The 24,033-nt window shown below is 36.1% G+C and overlaps 1 protein-coding gene across 1 annotated transcript in view; it reads right to left on the bottom strand.

Moving 5' to 3' along the window:
- Positions 1-24,033, bottom strand: part of IL1RAPL1 (interleukin 1 receptor accessory protein like 1) — a 1,416,649-nt gene that overhangs the window by 10,586 nt on the left and 1,382,030 nt on the right. The window contains exon 9 of the mRNA XM_023202962.1: positions 9,346-9,489. Coding sequence (XP_023058730.1) covers positions 9,346-9,489 — 144 coding nt within the window. The remainder of the gene's footprint in view (positions 1-9,345; positions 9,490-24,033) is intronic.

Genomic DNA, 24,033 nt, shown 5'->3' on the forward strand with positions numbered 1-24,033 from the left:
GTGGCGACTCATTGTCTAAATAATCAGCAGCTGCAATTTTAGCTTGTTTTCCTTGAAATTTAGTCTGATTTCCCTCAGTTGGAAGCGATATTTTTCCCATGTATTATATGATTGTGCTTATATCTTATCTTCTCTCTTAGACTATGAGATCCTTAGCTCAGGTATGTGACTAGGGCTTAGTAGATGCCCAAGTTTATCGGTTGATGAAATGAACGAATGGCCTTTCATTCTGGCATCACATGACTCACACCCTGTAGCTAATTTTGAGATTTTTCTCAAGACCCTGATCATTTCTCAGCAGAGACTGCTTTGGAGATGTAGACTCCATGCTGCTCTGACTTCTGAAGGAATTACTGGGAGCTGTGGTTCAGAGTTTAGCAAGGCTCCTTTGGAATAGTCTTGAACTGTGGCTTCTCACCTTGATTCATGAGAAGACCTTAGGGTCTGGGTAAATGCCTCTAGGAAAGCGGTTTTCAGACTTGAGCATGAATGACAATCATTTGGAGGGCTGGGCCCCACCTCTAGATTTCTCGTTCAGTAGGTGAAGAGTAAGTTCCTAGAATTTATATTTATAGCAAACGCTCAAGAGATGCTGCTGCTGATTGAGGGACCACACTTCAATAAACTGTTATAGAACAGGATATAGGCATGCAGAGGTCTCAATGACACCAAACAACTGCAGTTATCTGCCAGGTATTTGGCCACACCATCATAAAAACTAAACCTTGCCCCCTCAGCTCCATGATAGATGGCCCTAATACTTAGAGGAGATATATTCCCAATAAATAGCTGAGAATTCTTGTTTTTATCAAAAAGGGGATAAATTTTTGCCTAGACTAATATATGAAGTAACCATATTAATCCTAAATGAAATTTAGGAATTGGTGCTATGACGTCAGTTAGTTTTCTATCTCTTTATGTCATCTGGATGTATTTATAGCACTTAAGTTAATATCTCCCAGTTATAATGGAGTTGTTTCCAAGTAGATTATACTGTTCGTAGAAAGCCTCTTTCAAGCATCTGCAGCACCACCCTCAAACCAATGGGACACTTGAGTGATATGTAATTTCTCTCTTTTTCCAGAGTCTGCATCAGTGCAGTCATGGGTTAGGCATTTATTTACCACCAGAAGCAAACCCATGATTTGAAAGTCATCAGACTGGAAACAGAGTGCCAGATGCCATACTAAACTCAGCAATGTTTTTTGACTCAAAATCATATGGACTCTAAGGTGTCTTCCCTTTTTCAATTGCCAACTGTATATGCATCTTGGATAGTATATCTTAGATTGTTTTGATATAAGTAAGAACATAAATTGACATATTTTAACGTGTATGAACTTCACGTGACTAGTGAAACTGTGAAAAGCTGACATTTTATAACCATGAAAAACAAAATTATGCTAATATTTTTAAAGGACAGGGCTAGGATAATTTAAATTCAACTTTCATTCATAAACAGCTTAAAAGTACTTATAGGTTGCTAGAAGAATCTATTTCTTATTCTGAGCTTTATTCTCAAAATCCTCTGTAATTTAAGCCATCAACTATAATTCTGTTCACAGCAGAGATGAAAACCAGCTGGTATACACAGTCTTTGTAGTAATTCTTTATAATCTCAAATATAGTCATTAAGTTATTCTTTCTTATGACTTTCAAAAGATGCTGGCAGATATGCTCCACCAGAAAACTAAAACAAAAAACAAACCAAAAAAAACCAAAGATCCAATCATTCAACTAGTTGTTTGGTTACTTGAAGTCAATCAACAGGTCCAGCAGATATTTCTTCTTAAATTTAATTAACTAAAAATTTTGATGTTTTATAAAAACATTTTCGAGAGGAAAGAAGGAAGTTTGGACTCTGTGGCGTTAACAAATAAAAACATGAATTTAAAATGTTAAGAAATCTTGATGAGGAAGGAAAAAATGGAATTTTGTTCAGGAATGAAAAGCGGGTTTGGAAAGGTGATAGATAAATGCAACTTTCTCTTTAACATATGAGAGGATAATACCCTCAATGTTCTTTAAAAGGAACGAGGAAGCAAGGAATCTGCGGGATTATTTTAGAATAACACAGCTTTTAAGAAAATGTAGGTTGAAGACTCCTTTTTCAAGATGAAGGTAGTGGCTGTATTGGATTTGGTTAGAAAACAGATTTACTGACAATAGAAATGTTTTAAGTATGACATCCAGTTTAGGGGAGTTTTTAACATCTAAACACTTATTGAACAGTTGTCAAATGTTTTTGGCAGCTGGCCATTCCTTTTTTTTTTTTTTTTGTTCTCAAGTATATATGAATCACATAAGTGAAACTGACTAGTGGCAGAGGCCAACATTCAGTAAACGGATTCCTAAAATGAAACTGGGGGAGGGTTCAAACATAAATTGTATATTTCATCTTTTTTTAATCCTAAAAGTTGATTTTGTATGTTTAAGTGTGGCATATTATCACAGAAAACTGTGATAATTAAAAATTTGCATTGATAAAAATTGAATAAATTATAGTTTTCAAAAAGTAAGCCACATTTCTTATGTCTCAGATTTGCCATCATATGCTTTCTCAATTTTTCAAGAAACGATTTTTCAAATAAAATTCTCTTCTGAGATAGATCATATATCTTTGAATGAATAAACATGAGATATATAAAATCATAATGTTTTGATTTTATGATTATTGAATGTTATTGTCTTAATAAATTTTGCTTTTCATTTCAATTCTGCTATGACAACCTCTGGCAATTGTAACATAAATTTGCTTGACTGGTACACTTTGAAATATTTACAGTACTGTTCTAATTCACATGTTGTGCCATTTGGTACTTTTCTGGATTATCTGAATCTATAAGTTCTGAAACAATTAAATTTGATACTAGTTAAAATATCTGTGGTATAATGTAGTAAAAAAAACCCAAGAGCTTAGCTCAAATCTTGATTGCCATAACTTTTTATATAACTCATTTGGGACTATATTTCCTGATCTATAAAACGGCACCTCCCTGAAGATGTCTAAAATTAAATGAGACCCCATCATATAGCAAAATGCCTGGTCCAAAGGAGTCATTCTGTAGATATTTATTTCCTTATCTTGTATCCCTAAGAGGGCAGCAGGCAACATAGATTCAGAAGTCTTAAGGGGATAAGCAGTAGCAGAATAGCATAGGGAGCACAGATTTGGGATAAGAAGCCTTGGTTCCCACCATTTAACAGTTAATGATTTGAGGCAAATCATGCACCCAGAACAACTCTACATCTCTGCTTCTGGGATCCAAAAACTTGTTCTAGCTTCTAAAGATTATTCCTGTGTATATAAATGGTCTAACTACCACCACACCCCCCCGCAGATAAAAAAAAAAACAAAACACCAAAAAATCCCTATAAGGTTTTTAAATGATTTACAGAGGTAATATGTTTCACTGATGGACTTGAGGACAATAAATCCTGAATCTATGAATAGTGAGTGACTTTGTAATTGAAAGAGAAAGAAAAAGAAATTCTATGGCCTAAGATTTCATAGATGCCAATGTGCTTAATATGTCTGAAATGGAACAGATGTTCACATTTTCTGAGATGGAGGTGGAGATTATAAAAAATTGCTCTAACTAATTTTGTTCAATGCCTGTAATAACTCCCACCGTAGGACTAGGAAATCTCTTTTTTCATCTTTAAAATAGGATTTGTGTTAGTGATCACAGTGTTCTTATAAGCTTGCCCTGCCGTCATTATGAGTAAGCATGCCCCACATACTTCATAGTCAGAGAATGAAAAGAAAAACGAAAACAACAACAAAAACCATTTTGCACTCTGAAAAAATATATATAAAGTAGGATTATAAACTTTAAACAAAACTTGAAGGGACATTCCATTCAGAGACATGGAGGAGCAAAGGAGTCTGACAGTGTTGTGATGACTGTATTGTTTTTAAAAATCTTTCCAGCACAAATGGTGGTAGTACTTGGTTAGTATGAGTTCTACTCTAAAGGCAGTAGCTTGCCTTTATTAGGATGGTCAGCAAGCATTTAACTAAAATAAGGCAACACTCCAGAGGCAGTCACTATAAGCACTTAAACTATATTTCTGATCAAAAGTAGATGCTTTATCAATTAACACAATGGATACTAGAAATTAGGTTTCATTGCTAAAGACAGTGGCTTTTTACTATGCACAATGGGTCTTGGAAATGGTATCTCCATGGTAAAATCAGTGTTAATCAAGACATATGAATTACTTAACACACTTTAGAAACACATCCCTACCCCCACAAAAATCTAGCAGGGCCAGTGGTCTGCCCCCTTGGAGAAGGTCTTCTAGGCTTAATTCCAAAATGGTCTTGATGAAAACTATTCTTGGATGTCAACAGAAGGTGAGTTCAATCCTACCACTGAAGTATTGCCATATTTGCCTTGTGAGAAAATTTCTTGCAAGGTTTCTGAAAAGTATGCACACATGCAGATTCATATATGCACACAAACACACACATATACAACAGAATTGGAACTTCTGATTTATAAGTTGAGTGATAAGGCTGTCTGCTAATAAATATTTTTGTGGCAGAAGTTGTCCAAACTTTCTTTCCTTTTATTGTGGAATCAAAGTGGTAGGGGGATAGCTACTCTTCTCCTCCCCTTAACCATTGTGGTTACTTCATTTTCCCCAAAAAACTCAGAGAATTATGCATGATTACATTGTCTTAGGTTCATTCTCAACAGTTGCGTTATTCCAAAGACTAACATCTTATTCTAACTAGAACTCTGCACGTTGAGATCCCATGGGGGTGGCAATGCCACAAAAGTAAGGTGGCTCACCATTTGATGGCAGTTGCTTTCTGAGCTAAGTCTAGACTTTTTCTGGCAGGCAAAATGGAGGCATTTTAAAAAATAGAACAGTAAATTTGTACTTAGATAATTCTGTTAGAATGTGAAGGATAAGATAGAGAAGTAGAGAATGAAAGCAAGAGGGTGGTGTAGGAGGCTTGGACAGAGCGGTTGCAATTAAGGGTAACGAAAATATCTGTTTTTGAGAGATGCAATTGACTGATATTGATGAGTAATTAGAAATGGCACATGAGGAGAAAGTGTGGGCCAATGAGGTAGAGGGTGATACAAGGAACCGAGGTGTAAAATGGAGGATGACAAAGAATGAGTATGGGCGGGGAGTGTTGTGGAATTAGAAATGCTAAGGACTGACCAGGAGAGACAGTAAAATGTAAGGTTATGTAGAGGGGAACAAGGAGTGATGCAAACGAACTGAGAGAGAAAAGCATCAACATGTTCTATCTTGAGAAAATACTAGAATCCTTCTATATCATAATTCTTCTGATAAAGAACTGATATACCCAGATAATGCCTTTTGTAATGACTCCAAAGGAATGGAGTGAATGTGTCCCTGAGGCCAGAAGCTCCATCTGCAAGTCTGATAAAATGGCTGTAAATCTTGGAATTTAGAGTCATTTAGACCGGAGCTTAAATTCTGTCTTTCTAATTGTGTGATTCTCTGATTACTGATAAAGTAGTCAACACATCACTTGTTATTCAATAAGTGGCCATTGAATCTATTATTATCATATTGCTATAGTAGGATATTACTAAACATTTTCCCCTGGTTATTTTTCACACTTTCTGCCTTACCTTACTTCCAAAAGTATTTTATGAATTACCCTCTCAGGGAAGGTAAATATGACAGCCATGAATAAAGAAGGCATTGCTCAGGTTTGACTCTAAATTACACTTTTTAAAAGCCAAGACAAGAATTTACAAAGCCTTGGGTTTTGTTGAATGGCCATGTCTTATTTGGAAGAGGAAAAAGCTTGCAGAGCTAGGAAGCATGGGGATTTGATGACGTCAGAGAAGTTTTTCAGTATTGGAAGAGTGGATAATTCTTTGACCATAAAACCATGTATAGGAGGCTCTAAGGGGCTGTGCCTAAGGTTTAGAGCCTGCATGGGTTTCTGAGAAGGGGCTCTCAGGGCCCCAGAGAGGAGAAGAGGATAACAGAACTTCCTATGGTTTGAGCAGAATCTGAGAAGGGCAAGGATTTGTGTCAAGTTTCCCAGGGAAAATCTTGGGAAACTGTAAACTTCAGAGAGAAACCTTGCACTCAATGTGAAAACCGTATGTTAAAGATGCAAAGGATAAAGAAGATGATTACTCTTTTTTGTTTTTTAATGGGAAGGTGGGTATGTGTGTAGCAGAGCTTATGGGACTAGAAACACAGGTAAGACTGTCTGAAATTCCCAAGGGAGAAACATCTGGGCAAGTGTGTGAAACTTGTGACTGGAGGCCATGACAAGGATCTAAGCCTTTAGGAGTCCGTGCTTAACATGTCCAAAGACCAGGTGGTAGTATCTCAAGTGAGGAAGGGATGGCATATGCACCAGGTGACTTTCTCCTCTACCGGAAAGCTATATATGAGTTCCCTAGAAACAGGTTTAAACAAGAGTAAAAGAGAAGAAGGGAAATGGAATATTCCAATTTTCAACTGAGTGTTAAACCACAAGAAGCTGAATTCCAAACCAGAAGTGACTGAGTAATCTTGGAGAAGCAAGGTTATGAGTTTTTTCTCAGTAGAAATGGGAACTTGAGAGCCAAGTTGAATGCTTTTAGAGCACTAGAGAATTAAAGAAAGTTGCATTTATGCACATTTAACTTTTGTTAAGACATAGATTTTAAACTTGCTATATAATTATTAGTACTGCTGTATGGTTCTGATAAAACAGTGTTTCTGGAAGTTCTAGAGGTTAGCTATGATGCTGCAAGAGATAGGTGTTAAGAGTGGGCCCCTGACCACCATTTCAGCAGGAACGGGTCTGCTTTAATATAGGGAGGCTGAACATGTGATTGCGGTTCTAGTGATAATGTCTTCCCATAAAACCATTTGAACAATCACTGCCTTGACAGTCTTTGCTTTTCCCCCTCCCCGCCCCCTTTTTAGGGGAATAACTTATACATTAACATTTTCCAGATGACAATTAACTTTGTTATCTTGGTTTTCTTTGGGACTAATGCATTTTCAGTGGCATTTCAAGAAAAATCCTAATAGTTAGACCCTCGATTGTGCTTAAGATGGCCCCAGAGACAGAGTTCTAAGAATTGCTAAAGCATTTATTAACTAAATTGGCTTTCCGAGAGAACCTTCTCATCTGTTAGAATATTGTTTGTTAGTGTTTGTCTGCTTTGTTTTCTTACTTAAGACATTTTTTAAAAAACTGAGAACCCAGCGGCTTCAGAATAGCAATGAAATCTGGTAAGGCTACCCAAGTCAGTCACTTAAGTGTTTACAACTAGCAGGACCCACTAAAAGAAACTTCGAATCATTGAAAGTTCAACTGCATAGGATTAATTCGTTTTCATTATATTCCAGAATTTTCTACATTCAGAAAATGACAGATTACTACCCTAGAAACTGATGGTTTGGTAACATTATTCATATCATTCAGAACACAAAATAAACATATTCAACACAGGGTTAATAGAAAAGGGGAGATTGTTTTGGTAATATGCTTTTTGAAATACCATGCACTGTGCTCGTCGTGCAAACAACAGCAGATCTTTAGATGATACTGAACATACTAAATTTAACAAAAATAAAAATAATAGAGAGTGTCCGATAAGATAAAGGCTTTGGGAATAGACTTATTTTCAAATCCCATCTCGGCCACTTACAGTATTTGTGTTATCTTCTTGAGTAAGTTATTTAACCTCTGAAAGTCTCAGTTGCCTCATCAGTACAATGGAGATTACAATATTGACCTCAGGATGTTTGTGAGGCTTAGCAAGAATGACTTTAAGAATGCCTAGCACTATGCTTGGTACTCATTCAACAGTAGTTCCAACAATGGCAAAGTCCTTATATTTCTTCAAAGCAGCAGCAGCAGCAATAAAAATAATAATAATAATTTGTATCAATAGGCAAGAAAGTTAGAAACAAATAGGCAAACCGGTAATTTTAAACTTAAGAAAAAAAATGGTTTGGCTGCAGCTCAGCCTTCACCCTAATGGGAAGGAGAGAAGGGTAAACCAAGAGGTGTGTTAGGCATTCTGAATAAACCACTTCTCTTTACAAACCTGCAAAACTACAGTTTTGCTTGTGGATTTATTATTCCAGAGGACCCTGGAAATGTGGCAACATAGGCAATTGCCTCATTTTCCTTGCTACCATTTACTGCAAAACTGAAAAGCACTTAAAAAAACAATATATAAATATGATGAGACCGGGTGTGGTGGCTCATGCCTGTAATCTCAGCACTTTGGGAGGCCGAGACGGGTGGATCACCTGAGGTCAGGGGTTCAAGACCAGCCTGACCAACTTGGTGAAACCTTGTCTGTACTAAAACTACAAAAAATTAGCTGGGCATGGTGGCGGGCACCTGTAATCCCAGCTACTCGGGAGGTTGAGGCAGGAGAATCACCTGAACCCGGGAGGTGGAGGTTGCAGTGAGCTCAGATCGTGCCATTGCACTCCAGCCTGGGCAACAAGAGTGAAACTCCACCTCAAAAAAAAAAAAAAAAAAAAAAAAAGATGAAGAAACCTTTGTCATCTGTACTGTTCATTGTCAGTTTGCATATGCTTCCCGCATTGCTGGTTTATCTTATGTTTTTAAAAAATGACCAAAAAGGAAAATAAACTAAGTCTAATGTGCAGTTTAGGGAGCTGAATTTTAAGGACTCCATTTTCCTCTTAGATTGCACATGTATTCATTAGTGACCAGAAGCAAATACTAATTATGATTTCCTCAAAACAATATTTATTTGTCTACTTATAGTAAAAATATGAGATGCATTACTATGAAATCAATGTGCTTGTGGATTTTTCTGTTGGTCCACACTCGGAATAAAAATTAACCTATCTAAATATAGCTAAATAAACAAGATTGAAAAGACTGCTGGATGAATTTAAAATACTCAGTACGGTTTATTATAATGGATCAGTCTAAACAGGAACAAATTGAGATTCACTTCAAACTACTGGGCTAGAAAACACAATTAAAAGAGACACCCCTTACCTAAAAAAAAGTAAAACTGGCCTTTCAGTCCTGATTACAAGGTGAGAGAAAATGAACGCTCTGATGGCATTGCAATCAGTGTTTGTAATTTGTAAGTGCTGTTTGGAATACAATTCTAAAATGGGTAGGTGTTGCTTTACAACTTTCAGAGGAAAATACCTACAGTATTGGCTCTAAGGCATCACACATACATTTCCTTACAAAACAGAAATTTACGAACTGAGCACTGAAAGAATGTAAGAGCTGCTGCTATTGATTATGCAGGTGACTTTCTTCCCCTTAATAAAACAAAGACAAGAAAGAAACTACAATATTCAGAAAGAACAATGAAAGAGGTAACATCCTACCTCCATCCAGCTCTTCAGCTCCAAAATGATTCCTGTAGAAGAGCATGATTTCGATCTTGTAACACTTGTAGATGGTCACCAAACATACAAGCAGCAAGAGAATAGCACCAAGCCCTCCAGCAAGTTCCACTGTGTACATTAGCTCTAGAAAGAAAAAAACCACAATTGGGAATTATATAGTATTCACATCCAAAATCACAAATTAAATTCAATTTGATTTCACATTTTCCTGCACGAGATGAGATGTGGGTAATGGGTTAACAACAACCCCTTTCCTTTTTGCATGAGAATTTGACCTTTCGATAACTTTCTAGCTCTGTTGCCTTGGTAACTAGATAAGGTGGTATGTGATAACTATGTTGCTAAGCAACATTGCTTGTGGTAAAAATGAACCTTGGTTGGTAGCTTGCATTTGGACTAAGAGAATTGTAAATATCCGATTGCAAACTATAATAATGGGTTCACCAGAGTGCCATAACTCTCTCATATAAATGTATCCCTTGTGGAGATCCCGGAAGCTATGCTTATGGGGTTGATAAAATAAATACTGATTCCTGTGGATATGAAGCTTTTAAGCTAGCATGACATTTGGCCTTTCCCAATGAGAATCTTGATCCCTCTCACTTGAGCTGTCACCTGTGGGTTGGGGGCCAAAGAAAGGTGAGAGGTCAAACAACACAGTTCCAGGAGAGCACTGTGGATTGTTGCATAGAATGTTGGGAAGACTATCTAATGAATGCTGTCTGCTGACTTCTGCCAGGAGCAATGGCTCCTGTGTTGTATCTTCCTGAATAGAGTGATACCAAGGTGGTCTACCATAATCTTGGAGGCTGAATGCTTTTTGGGTGTAAGAAGTAGGCCTCCTAGTGGATGGGATAGTATATGAATATGTTGGTGGTGTTTTATTTTCATTCAACCATTTACTTTTTAAAATTTTTGCTTCCCCTTTTACCAGGCATGCTACTACGTTCTATCCAAAAAAGGAATTTTCTTGACACTCACTGTATACAAATCCTCCTTTTTCTACTGAATATCTACCTTAGATCAAAACTTATCAGGAAAACTTGGAGATAAAATATTTTGTTATTTTTTCCTTCTTTAGAACTATGGACATTGTAACAAAAATAAGGACACCGATGGCCGGGCACGGTGGCTCAAGCCTGTAATCCCAGCACTTTGGGAGGCCGAGACAGGCGGATCACGAGGTCAGGAGATCGAGACCATCCTGGCTAACACCGTGAAACCCCGTCTCTACTAAAAAAAAAATACAAAAAACTAGCCGGGCGATGTGGTGGGCGCCTGTAGTCCCAGCTACTTGGGAGGCTGAGGCAGGAGAATGGCGTAAAACCCGGGAGGTGGAGCTTGCAGTGAGCTGAGATCCGGCCACTGTACTCCAGCCTGGGTGGCAGGGCGAGACGCTGCCGTCCCAAAAAAAAAAAAAAAAAAAAAGATACCGGTATTTAAATAGTCAGCCATCATGCACAGATTTTTGAAACTCACTTTAAGTGTTGTCCTAATCATCACAGCCCAAATGTTGTCACTGATGGGTAGCCATTGTTCCCTGCAGTTGACAACTACCTAAAAAGTACTAATTTCCTTAATTACAATTAAATACAAACATTTCTGAAATTAAAGCTGTAAAATCATGTTGTTCTTGATTCTGTAATTCAGAATCCACCAGTAAGTTATCTAATTTCATAACACAGTCAATGTAAGTAAGCTTAGACTGAGAACTTTAAAATAATCCATGGTTTTGCCGGTAACAAGTACCCTCAGGTTATAAGATCGGTCCTGAGTTCTCACAGATGGGGTGCAATCATGATGGGACTGGTGTAGTTTGAGTGACAAACAATCTGAAAAGCATGGCCATCATTTTCTCACAAGAACATTGTATATGTGTGTGTTTGCATGTGATGTCACTTTTCCTATAATAATTACAGAAAAAAAAAAAAATCCTCAGGCTGGGCACACATGTAATCCCAGCACTTTGGGAGGCCAAGGCAGGCAGATCACCTGAAGTCAGGAGTTTGAGACCAGACTGGCCAACATGGCAAAACTCTGTCTCTACTAAAAATACAAAAATTAGCTGGGCATGATGGCGGGTGCCTGTAATCCCAGCTACTCGGGAGGATGAGACAAGAGAATCGCTTGAGCTCAGGAGGTGGAGGTTGCAGTGAGCTGAGATCGCACCACTGCACTCCAGCCTGGGCAACAGAGCGAGACTCTGTCTCAAAAAACAAAAAACAAAACAAAACAAAATCCTCATTCATATTTCCTATTACCTAGCCCTTGATTTCTAATTCTACAGTTTAATAAATAACACATTAACTACTGTTTAATCACGTGTGTTTTTCTGTAATTCTTAAAATTAAATGGGAAATTGAAGAAAATATTATTTAAAATGATTGAACCATATGCATTTAAGAAATAAAAAATAAAGTGAGATCAAATCTTTTAGAATCTAAGTAAATTAATATGAAGTGTGAAACACCACAAAATACCTCCAGCAGCTTATCTGATTAACATTGTGAGTAACCACACAAGACAGTACTACAAAAATACCAGGAACAAAATACAAAAAGCTCTTCAGTATAATGTTTTTCCCCTACTACATGAATAGAAAGGGTGAGAGGCTAATCCTGTGGGGATACATTGGGTCTTATTCACTCAAGATAATAAACTCCACCATACAGAGAAGCCTGTGTAAAATTCTAACTTATGCCCACAGGGTGATTTATAAATCAGGAAGATGTGATTTAAAATACGCTGGATATAATGTGAGAAATAAGCATTTCAACTATGGCTTCTTTTAAGATTTTCTAATTTAGTATATTAAACACTAGGAATTTACCACTCAAAAATTTCTTGTACAAAAAAGGAAACGGAAAAATAATCAAGAACACTTAGCTTCCACTCCCAAACATTGCTAGTGACAGTACCCAATGATATTACCACATTGTAAACTTTGGGGTAATTTCTAATAAAATTAAATATAAATCTACCATATCAATAGCAATTCCACTCCTAGGTGTTTGTCCAAGAAAAATTTAAGCGGATATCTGCAAGAAGAGTTGGATGAGAATGCTCAGAATAGTCTTATTTATTCACAGCAGCCACAAATGGAGACAACTTAAATGTCCATTAACAGGAAATGATGAACAAACAATTGTATGTTCATATGATAGGATATACTCAGTGATAACAGTAATGAACTACTGATACACAAAACATGCATGACTCTTACAAAATTATGTTAGAAAAAGGAAGTCAGACACAAAATAATACCTACTGTATGATTCTATTTAAATTACGCTGAAGAACAGACCAACATAATCCATAGTGACAGAAATCAGGAAATGGATTCATTGGTGATGAGTGAAGGGAAACTTATTCGAATGGAGCAAGAGGAAACTGTCTGGGGTAAAGGAAATAGGTTTTGGTGTGGATACACAAGTGTTTATATTTGTCGGAACTCATTTAGCCAAACACTTAGAGCTCCATGTTTTATATTATGTTAATCATATTTCAATTCTTTAACATGTTGATTTCTTTTAAGAAAAACTTAAGTTCTAACCAAAGGCCTATGTGGGGAGAAGTGTGGGAAGAAAGCTGGGAGTCGGGAAAGCTGCTCTGCTCTAGATAAGCGCCCAGGCAGAGAATGATTCTTTTATGGTGTCCCCAAGCACATTCTTTGCATCTGGAAGCACTACACACGGGCTGGGCCTGTGGCGTGTCATAAGTGCCCATATATAGCCAAAGAGCTTTGGAAATAACCAAAAACCTTTGCCTGAAACATAATCTGATCAATCCAATAAACAGAACTCTCATTTTCTCCAGATGGTATTTATAATACTGGCCTCTATATACTTTTTTATTTTTGAGAAATTGAATACATGCAAATTAGAGAAAAATTGTATGAAAATAAGTCCTTCTTATTTTTAGCAAAGCAATTACCCAAATAGGAGTTACTCCCATTGCTAGATGTCACGATCCATTTGAAAAATGATATACATTTCTTAGAATACTCTATATAGACAATCAATAGTGTTGTTTAAAATATAATAAGAAAAAGAGAGCAGGTTGATGTAGCTTGGCAATTACAGAAACAGTCTTGTGTCACATGGAAAACTCCTTTAGAGTACAAACATACGAAAAGTTATATATGCTTAGAGAATGAGCAATAAGCAAGAATAATTCTTCTGGGCCATACATAGATGTTTACTAATAATAGAAATACCAAAAACGAGTCTGAAGAAACACAATTTACAAGGAGCTAATTTATCCTGAGATCCTGAGAGCGTGGCAGACTTTCCCCCAGAGTCTTCTGTAGTATTACATTGCAGAAGCATAGTGTTCTTATAATGTCCTTATAGAGAGGTCAGGAACAACATGGAAATGTGTCTTTCCCCATGGTGTACAGTGCCTGCTCCTCAGTTACTACATTATTTCTATGCGGGAGTGAAATATACATGCCTACACATTATACATGTATGCAAGTTAAATTTTTTTCCATTTAAGTAAGTCACACTGGTTTATATGGCATATGCAAACTCTCTCCAAGAAAATGGTGCATTAGATTTAGCCTTTGTATTCTTTTGCTCCAAGCCAGACAGATTCATTAATACATGCGCTACCATATTATTGCTTATCCTTTGGGTTATACAAAATTACTAAGGATTAAATTCTGTCACAGTTAAGAGAAATCATTTGGGCCCACTGCTGTATTTTATCTTTACAATGTAAATGGTGTTGGCCCAGCAAATGTCATTTTCCCTTTGAAATGGGATCTGCCTTTCAGCTCTAGTTCAAGTTGCCTGGAGTGGCAGTATTTAAAAAATAAAAAGATTCCATTTCAGCACAATTCAACATCTGAGGACCGAAGGAGAAAGTGCAGACCTTTTAAAATCTGTTTAGCTTTTGTGTTATTTTGTTAAAATGATAGACTCTGTCCCCTTTAAGGGACTGAGACTGAATATTGAAAATTGTAAAAGCAAAATTGCTAGGCAAAACCTAAGGAAAACTGGCATTTGGTTAAAAACAACAAATGAACAAGTGCCAAAGAGTTGCATTTAAAGGCCCCAGCAATCATTTAGTTACAGGCAATTAACAATAGTCCTTGGAAAGCTCCAGTACAGGCTAAGGGAAAACACATTGATTATTGCTGCAGTAGTAGACTGCTTTGGAATAAATTGTTTCAATTTAAAACTAGATTTGCTACAAGCATTCTGAGCAATGACTACAATTTTTTCTTATCAAGACTGTGGGAGCAAGCAACCCCTTAAAAGAAACAGCTAATTAAAATAAAGTGTGTGCCATCTCTTAGTATATTGAATTACATTGCAAATAATTAATGCATTTGGTTTCCACTGATCTTGCTGCAATTACCTAGTATACTATGGGAAACTATGTTCTTTTCTTGGCCTATACCTGGTGTTATTGTTTGCAAACATTTTCTGCTGGAAATCTTCGAAAAGGTAAAGATTTTAACAAAGTAAGTAAAAGTTCATATGTGTTTTTGAACTCTTGACTTGCAGTTTTCAGTCAGTATGTCTATTTGATCTCTCTCTCTCTCTCTGTGTGTGTGTGTGCCTATATATATAGTTTTGCCAGAAGTATAACTGAAGATTTTAGATGGCTTACTTTTATGTAGTTTATCCTAACGTTGGTTCATTCATTATAAAAAGTCTTTTGAAGTGTTTTTCCCTCATTTATATGCAGTCAAATGCAAGTTTGTGGGGGAAAATGCATGACAGACACTATAATGATTCCAGTTTATTCATTAGCCTCACCAAGTACATTTCTTTTTCTCTCATTGTGTTATAAAGAGCTAAAGTTTGTAAGAATCTATCCATCCACATAAATTCATATGCATATTTATTTCTCTGGAGCAGTATAACTTATTTGTTCCTGGCAGGAGGATAATTATGCTCAGTCTACAAAGATACTCAACTCAATTCTACAATACATCAGTGCAATTTAAACGCAGTTATATTTTTTGGGGGGGAGCGGGGGCAACACATTTACAAATCAAGCTGCTATTCACATAAAGGAAGAAAATGTTTTGGGAAAGTATAAACTAGTATGTAAGAATAACAGTTTTGATCTTGCAAAAGTCCTTTTTAGGAAGTCAGGATATAAACCCCCAAAACTGTAATAATAAAAATAAAAATGGTCCCTGAATGGAGCAGCTAAATCTGTATGACCAAATATTTGGGCAAAAGATTACCTCCAAAGTAGCATATTTTGCCATTTGGAAAGAGGTTTTTAGACGAAGCACCAAATTAACTTCTAGTTACTGCCAATCAAAATGCAAATATGGTTGTTGGCTAGGACCCATCATTAGAGTCCAGTTAGACTAAGGTCTCACAGGTCCTTGGAACTTCATTGTTCTGTGTTAATAAAGTATTCAAAGTGCAAAATAAAATGAAAGGCTAGAAGAAAAACTGTGACATTCTCTTCACAGCATGCTACAGCCTACCCTTGGAATGTGCTTTTTTTCTCTTTCAACTAGGCAAGAAGGGTGTTAAGCTGGTTTTTCTTTCTGTGAATTAAAAAATATTTATCGGTGGTATGTTTTAAAAGATGAGTTAAAATGAATAATGGCAGTAACTGAATAAAGCAGGAATCCATGTGCTCATATTAGTTACAAATAAACCAACAAGAAGGGAAAGCTCTCCCCAAGAGCAGAATGTCAACCAGTAAATATGAAGGGAATGATATAGTTAGAAATGACCATTTTTCACCCACCACAATAACAATTGATTCAGGCAAAAATGATTAACAGACATTAAAATTATTGGTTGAAAGACTGGTGAGGCAGGATATTCACACTGTCTCACAGTACCTCCTCACTGGAGAAAAATGGACATCATTTTAAGGAAGTGACCAAATTTAACATCACCAATAATGGGACAAATTGACATCATCCCCCACCCCACTCCCGGTGTACTGCAATAAGAGGGCACAATATCATTTAAGTAGTGTTACAGCCAGAAACAGATAAACATCTGAAAAAAAAAAAAAAAGGAAATGTCAGGCCAACTGAAACTGAGGGACAACTATAAAAAATAAAACCATCTAGCTTCTACTCTTCAAAATGTCAATGTTATGAAAGACAAAGAAAAGCTGAGGAACCATACCAGATTAAAGGAGACTAAAGAGAATTGGCAGTTAAATGCAGTACATAATCCTGGATGGTAAATATGGTGTAAAGGGTATGTACTGGGACTATTTTTGAAATTTGAATATAGACTATATCATAGGCAATGGCATTTTGTAATTATGAATTTTCCCGAATTTGATAAATGTCTTCTTGTTACATAAAAAATTCTTGTTTTCAGGAGATTCACATTGAATACTTTAGTTTCAATGTCTGCAATGTGCTCTCCTGTGGTTTAGCAATGATACGTTGTGTATGTGTATATGTAGTGCAGCTCTTTTTACCTACCTATATGTAGGAAGAGAGATAAAGTAAATGTGGCAAATGTTATTAATTGGTGAATCTCGGTGGAGAAGATATATTAAAATGTATTATACTGTTCTTGTAATTTTCTACAATATCTGCAGTTTTATTTATCAAAAATAAAAACTTAAAAAATAAAAGGTTGAATTGTAAGGTAATAATTCCAAGTTTTATTGTAATTAGAGTGTATTTCAGGTTGACTACCTTGGTATTAAAATTCTGTTACTTATAGCTATTGTACACTAATCTGCACAAAGCCTTCTATTTCATCTTCCCAGAACATGTCTTCACCCTGGAATTTTCTGCAGTATCTGTTAGTTGATTCACATTGCCCATGGAACAAAGTCTAAACCCCTTATGTGGGCATTTAAGTTTCTTCATTCCTTTAATTGCAGCAGCTAACTAACCTTTAGTTGTAATCACCCTTCCAATGTAAATTAAATTTGATGTGAGTTTTCTGTTCCAAATCAGAAATTCTTCATTTACCAAAACCCAACCAATCCTGCAAGGAAAGGATGGGATCTGCACTTCCAATATAACTTTTCCAACTAAAAGTGATTTTTTTCCTCTTTAGAACATGCATGTCCTGTCCTTTTTTTTTTCACTTACCATATTGAATTATATCAGAGTTAGTTTTGTTTATTGTTTTACATTGTAAGCAATGACTTTATCTTAGGACCTTTGCTCTGGCTTCCCTCTGACTGGAGAGTATCTCCCCTAGATTTCTACGTGCCTCTCTCTTTGCTTCTTCAAGTCTTTGCTCATACAGCACCTTCTCAATTGGATACACTGACCACGCATTCCAAGTCACAAACCTGCGGCTGCATTTTGCATCCATTTGTCTTTATTTTTTACAGTATTCATCACTATATAACATAATATTTCATTTGCTTATCAATAAATGTATTATTGTGTATTATTTGTCTTCCACTGGGATTTAAACTCCATCAGGACAAGTTTTTTGCTGTCTTCTCTCTTTTTTTTTTTTTTTGGTCTATTTTGTCTATATCTTTCACTACTTATCCCAAATACCTTGCAAACTATCTGACACATTAAAGATATTCAATGAAAATGAATGACTGATTAGATGATTAAGAACAAACCCAATTTTGAATAAAAAGTTAGGTTTTATGTGTTTCTATTCTAAAATTCCAAGAATATATCTGTGAGCCATTTTTCTAGTCAATGTATCATAAGGTTCAAGCAACTGATAAGGTATAATTATAGCATTAATATTCAGTCCATTAAGTTGGGAATAAACTTTTAATATATAGAAAAATGATCAACTTCATAGTATAGATTTAAAAATTATTTTTACATTTTCTTTTTTTTTTGTTATACTTTAAGTTCTAGGGTACATGTGTAGAATGTGCAAGTTTGTTACATAGGTATACACGTGCCATGGTGGTTTGCTGCATCCATCAACCTGCCATCTACATCAGGTATTTCTCCTAATGCTATCCCTCCCCTAGCCCCCAACCCCCCAACAGGCCCTGGTGTGTGATGTTCCCCCCCTGTGCCCATGTGTTCTCATTGTTCTGCTCCCACTTATGAGTGAGAACATGCAGTGTTTGGTTTTCTGTTCTTTTTTTCATTCACAAATCTAATGGCCATACAGTCTTGTACAGACTTACAGAACTAAGAAAGTTTGTATTCACTTGGCATTTGGAAATCAATCATGTACTGCTTCACATCTTTGATACTGCTATTCAACTTTTCTCACTCCCTAATACTTACATTTTCTATTTGTTTTATAAGTGCCTTCTCCGTACCAGGTATAGTGCTTTTGAGTTCTAGTGATAAAACGATGGATGAAATATGTTTTTGCATTAAAGGTGCTCATGTCTAGATTCAGAGTCAGGCATGTAAGCAACTAATAAATAATAAATAATAAGAGGTATTTATTGAGAACTTAAGTGTCACTGTGCTAGACCTCTTTTATATAAGTGTAAGAAATGCTACATTATAAGTATCACAATTACAAGCCAGATGAGAAATTCACTTGGGGTATTTGTATGTGTGTGTGTTTCTGTAGGAGTATTTTAGAGACGGGGGTCAGACACAGAGTGACACAATGCAGAGGTAGCTGTAAAGGATTTTGGCAAGTAGTTTGGTATGGAGCACTGGGAAAATGAATGTATGATGTGATAGGTGAAGTAGGCAAACTCATGCTTTGATTTCTCAGCTAGAATATGTTGTTTACCTTTTTTTTATTTTCAAAGCAAATAGCATGTACCTTTTCAATAAATATTTGTTTGAGGATTCATGGAACCCATTAAACCAGGTTTCGCACAGATAGGTCAGTACAATAGGACAATGATTCTCCCTTGGGAAAAATTGCCCTATATTTTCAAAATGTATACTGTGAAGTTACTAACACAGATAGAGCTTTATTGCAGAAAACCTTTCCCCTTTAGATTATAAAGGCGGTGTTTGAAATATTTCTATCTCAAGACTATAATGTGAGATGTACACAGACCGTTATGTGTGTTTGCACACACATACAGGTACAAAGTATTCAGATGGGGCTTCCTTTATCTCTGATCTCATAAGATTAAGTATGATAGGGAGAAGACAGACAAAGAAGGAAGATAGTGTTATAATAAAGAACAAAAAGGGCCTCAGGTGACCAGCTTGGAAGACAGGGCTACTGTATATCAAGGTGTCAAACTTCACTGATGCCTAAAAGAAAATACCTTAGAAAAGTATTGCTTTCCCTCTACTAGGAATTTCCTTCTTAACATGTCATACAAATAGACAGGCACAGATGGAATGTTACAAAACATCTCTGGAGAGAAAATTGTCAGAGTGAAGGTGGCATTGCCATTTTCCTCCTTGTTAAGGGATGCAATGTTTATCCTGAAAGCAGTTTTCCTCAAGAGGGTATATTGTCATAGTTAGAACAATTTGGTCTTCCATTGGGAATGCTTTGGATTGGCCAACGAACCCAGAACATCTGGACTGCCTAGATAACCAATAGAAGAAGCCATGTTTTCTACAGAAATATTGAACTCTTCTAAACAAATATAGTATGATGATTTATAGATATTTAATTGATGAAAATACATTTAAAAGTATTATACACACATATAAACTGATTGTATTGCAATATACAAATGGGATACGCTAATAAACTTCAGAATTTTATGTTATTATTTTAATATTCTTTATTTAGGGGTTTAATGTATTTCTGACTTATTGAAAGCATTAGAAGAAAATGTGTGTGGCAAAATTTGTTGGTAATAGTTTATCTCTTGAGACAAGCCTCATTCAAAATCTTGGTGATTCCAGAGTTACAAAGTATTACAGCAAAAACCATATGCTGGTTCATTTCCCCCAGTGGGAAAAACAGAAAAATATATTTCTTCTCTATGTTGAATGTTTATGAACACTTCTGAATTCATAAACATGCTGAAGAAAATAGTGTTAAATTTGCCTTTCTTTCTCATTTTGTAAAGAGATGCTTTCAAGACTCTATTAACCTTTTAAAAAAAAAACCCCACCCATTAACAATCTATGAAAAAATGATCATGTTTTGGGAGTTACCAATAGGGGACCCTACCATTACTTGCCTCATCCAAAGGGAGCAGTAAGTGGTTCCTTAAACCATGACAGACTTGAGAAGTCTGCGGCTCACATACTTTAGTGGCCTCTGTGCTGGTATACATAAAGGGCTTGTCCTCAATAGTGACTTATCTTTTACCAAAATAGCAATAACATAGCTCTGCTTCACAAAGAATAGGGCATTATCTCATCATCTCACCATATGTATTGAGTTTCAGCATATATGAAAATTATCAGTGGCTTGAGAAAATAATGTAGAAGTAAGGTGTCCCCTAAAATGCTGTTTTCTAAAACAGACAAACTATGAGCAACAGTACATACTCAAGCAAATAGATTTCAATATACTTGAAAAATGTGTAAATAACTTGATTTTATAGCAAAGAGTAATGATAGGTTTTCTACAAGCATTTTCAAAAATATTCAGTAGCGGGCCGGGCGCAGTGGCTCAAGCCTGTAATCCCAGCATTTTGGGAGGCCGAGACGGGCGGATCACGAGGTCAGGAGATCGAGACCATCCTGGCTAATACGGTGAAACCCCGTCTCTACTACAAAATACAAAAAACTAGCTGGGCGAGGTGGTGGGCACCTGTAGTCCCAGCTACTGGGGAGGCTGAGGCGGCAGAATGCTGTAAACCTGGGAGGCGGAGCTTGCAGTGAGCTGAGATCCGGCCACTGCACTCCAGCCTGGGCGACAGAGTGAGACTCCGTCTCAAAAAAAAAAAAAAAAGAAAAAATATATTCAGTAGCTATACTAAAATAGATGTATTTTTTCTCACTTTTCTTCTGACTCTATAAAACATGGTTTTAGTAAACAATTTGAAAAATGCATAAGAATGATAAGAAATTAAAGATCACATGGAATCATACCAACTTGAGATAACCACTGTTAATACTTCACTAAATTATTTAATGCATCTCTTTCTAATGTATTAGGTTTTCATGTAGCCTTAACATAGGCAATTGATCTATGGCTTTAAATACTAATACTACAAAATAGCTTATATTTTGCCTTTTATTCTGGACAGTTTGGAATGGAATTTGTCCAATGTGCTTTGCAAGCTATGTTCTGCTAAGAGTTCTCTTGGTAACCACTTTAGCCTAATTATTTATTTCTTTGTCTATCTGTTTATGCAGCTATCATTGAAAGATGCCTGGTTCAGCAAGGCAAGTCTAACAGGAATTTTTTAAACACCACTGTGGAGTTTTTCTCTTCATAAATAATAATCAGTTTTGGCAACAGTTTATGAATATTCACATAAAACATGGAGTCAATCATCTGATTTTAGAGGAGGTAAAAATTTCAAATTTCATTTTGACTAATTGCATTGTTGTTCAGATGAAGAAACTAAACTAGTATGTGAACAGCCACAGAAGAAAATGTATTTTAATACTGCCAACTTTTCTGTGACTACTGAATTGCCAGTGGCAGCAGTCTACTGAAGAAGTCTAACTAAATAGAATTTTATTGCTGTATCTTTAATATATTTCTTTCAGTTGCTTTCAACATTACGGCATTTAAATGTTATAGACATATTTGTTTGGGGAGAATTAGAAATGTACCCAAGCAGTTGTGAGTCGTTACCTTGAAACTGTGGGGTGGTATAAATAAATTTTTAAGTCAAATTCATTTTACATTACATACAGAGTAGAATTATAATTCTAAACTGATGTAAGTCAGGTAATTTATATTTAATACTTTCAGGCTTTCAAAATGGCCTCTTCCACTTTAGTTTGCATGAATTTGGCAACCATTGTAAGTCGGTACTTTGAACTGCAGTTGCATGTCATAAGGAATTGTATTTTCTACTTTGCAGTTACAGAAACTTGACATCTAAAGATCTGAGTCAACTTTTCAAACACTTAAGGCATAAGAAAATCCCTAGGAAGAGCAACCACCATATCTCACTTTCAAAATTGGCAAAAGGAGGCACAATGTCTAAAAACTCTGAGAATCTGTAAAATATGACAAATGGTCTAATATATATTATTAGTCACCCAGTATCATATATGCTCTTTCAAGATTCCCACAGTGGGGCTAGGGGCAAGTAGTTTGCAAATGATAAAACTGAAGAACAATGACACAAAGAGATTGGTTCTAGGTCACACAAAGCTAAAGAGTCAAAAGCAAAATACTCTCAAGTAACTGTCCATTTTTTCATCACAGTTGAGAATTTCTCACTTTTTAGTCAATTCGCATTAATATCAAATTTCACTTAATGGTAACAATTTGGGGGTGGTTTTAAAAATGACGTTTGTGTGCTTTCCTAAATGTACTACTGGATTTTCTTTTCGAATTAAAGATAAATTCTATTTTTAAAGAACTTAAATATGCACTTTTAATTTACCCAAATTGACCTCCCAATCTATTATTTTTCATAGAACACATGTTAAAAATAGAACACGTGCCCCAAAATTAGATACAAAAAGATATTATATTTCCCACAGATGGCAAATGTAATTCTCAACACTAAAATCTAATACAAGTTACCATGGTAATTTATTGGCAATCAACAGATTTTTTTCCTACTATATGACCTGAGATACTAGTTAGCATTTTTTTATGCGTTGTGTCTAATTTCTCACTTTACTGACCCGGTTGTCAAAGTTCAACATACAGGAACTGCTTATTAAAAGTTACACCTTGCATTTTATGACCCAGTTGTGACATATCTCTACAAAATGCAGGAATTTGGAGCCATAAAAATGCACAGCTATCTCCCTCTTCCCAAAAATGCTGTTTAAATGCTCCAGCATGGTGGTAGACATCCTTCCGGTAGCAGTGAGTCAACTAGTAAGGATGCCTAACCCAGTGCTTTGCCCATTGCTGGCACTCAATACATCTTTGTTGAATTACAATGATTTGTCACTTTTTCATACAACAGCATTATATGAATTATCTCTTTTAAGCAGCCTGCAGTGAAGTGAGATTTGGAGTGGGATATGAAGCATTGTCAATCAACAGGTTGCTTAGACCCAGAAATAATGAAAATACGAAGGTGGTTCTGAGAAGGAGGAGTGAGTGGTTGTTGGTAGGTGGTGGCTAGGAATATACTATCTTGTTTGGAATCTCTGATCACACAAGTGGAATTTTGCTGTGTGCTAGATAATTTCTGTGGGCTTCCTGCTAATGTTTTAAACTTAATTATTTTTTCTAAACTGGCTGTTTATCATTTTCCAATACACAGACATGAGTTCCAGTGGATTCCTTCTACCCTCACTTGAGTAGACTGCTGCCACTGGCAGCTCAGTGGTCACATAGAAATTGGCAGTATTCAAATACATTGTGTACTTTTGACTATTCGCACACTACTTTAGTTGCTTCATCTGTAAAAATACTTGTGTTTTATAGCCTCTGTTAGATGCTAGACAGATGCCTGTTAAAATGAATTAAATGTTTGAACTCGTAGAGACGGTTTTAACAAGTTTGTGTTGCTGTGGTCCTTCCTTCCCTCCCCTCCCTCCCTCCCTTCCTTCCTCCCTTCCTTCCTTCCTCTCTCTTCTTCCCCTTTCTTTCTCTTTCTTCCTTCCTCCCTTCCTCTTTCTTTTCTTCTTTCTTTCCTTCTTTCCTTCCTTCCTTTTTTCTTTCTCTCTCTCTCTTTCTTTCTTTCTCCCTTCTTCTTTCTTTCTTTCTTTCTTTCTTTCTTTCTTTCTTTCTTTCTTTC

This window comes from Piliocolobus tephrosceles, chromosome 12 (genome assembly GCF_002776525.5).
Source record: "Piliocolobus tephrosceles isolate RC106 chromosome 12, ASM277652v3, whole genome shotgun sequence".
NCBI lineage: Eukaryota > Metazoa > Chordata > Mammalia > Primates > Cercopithecidae > Piliocolobus > Piliocolobus tephrosceles.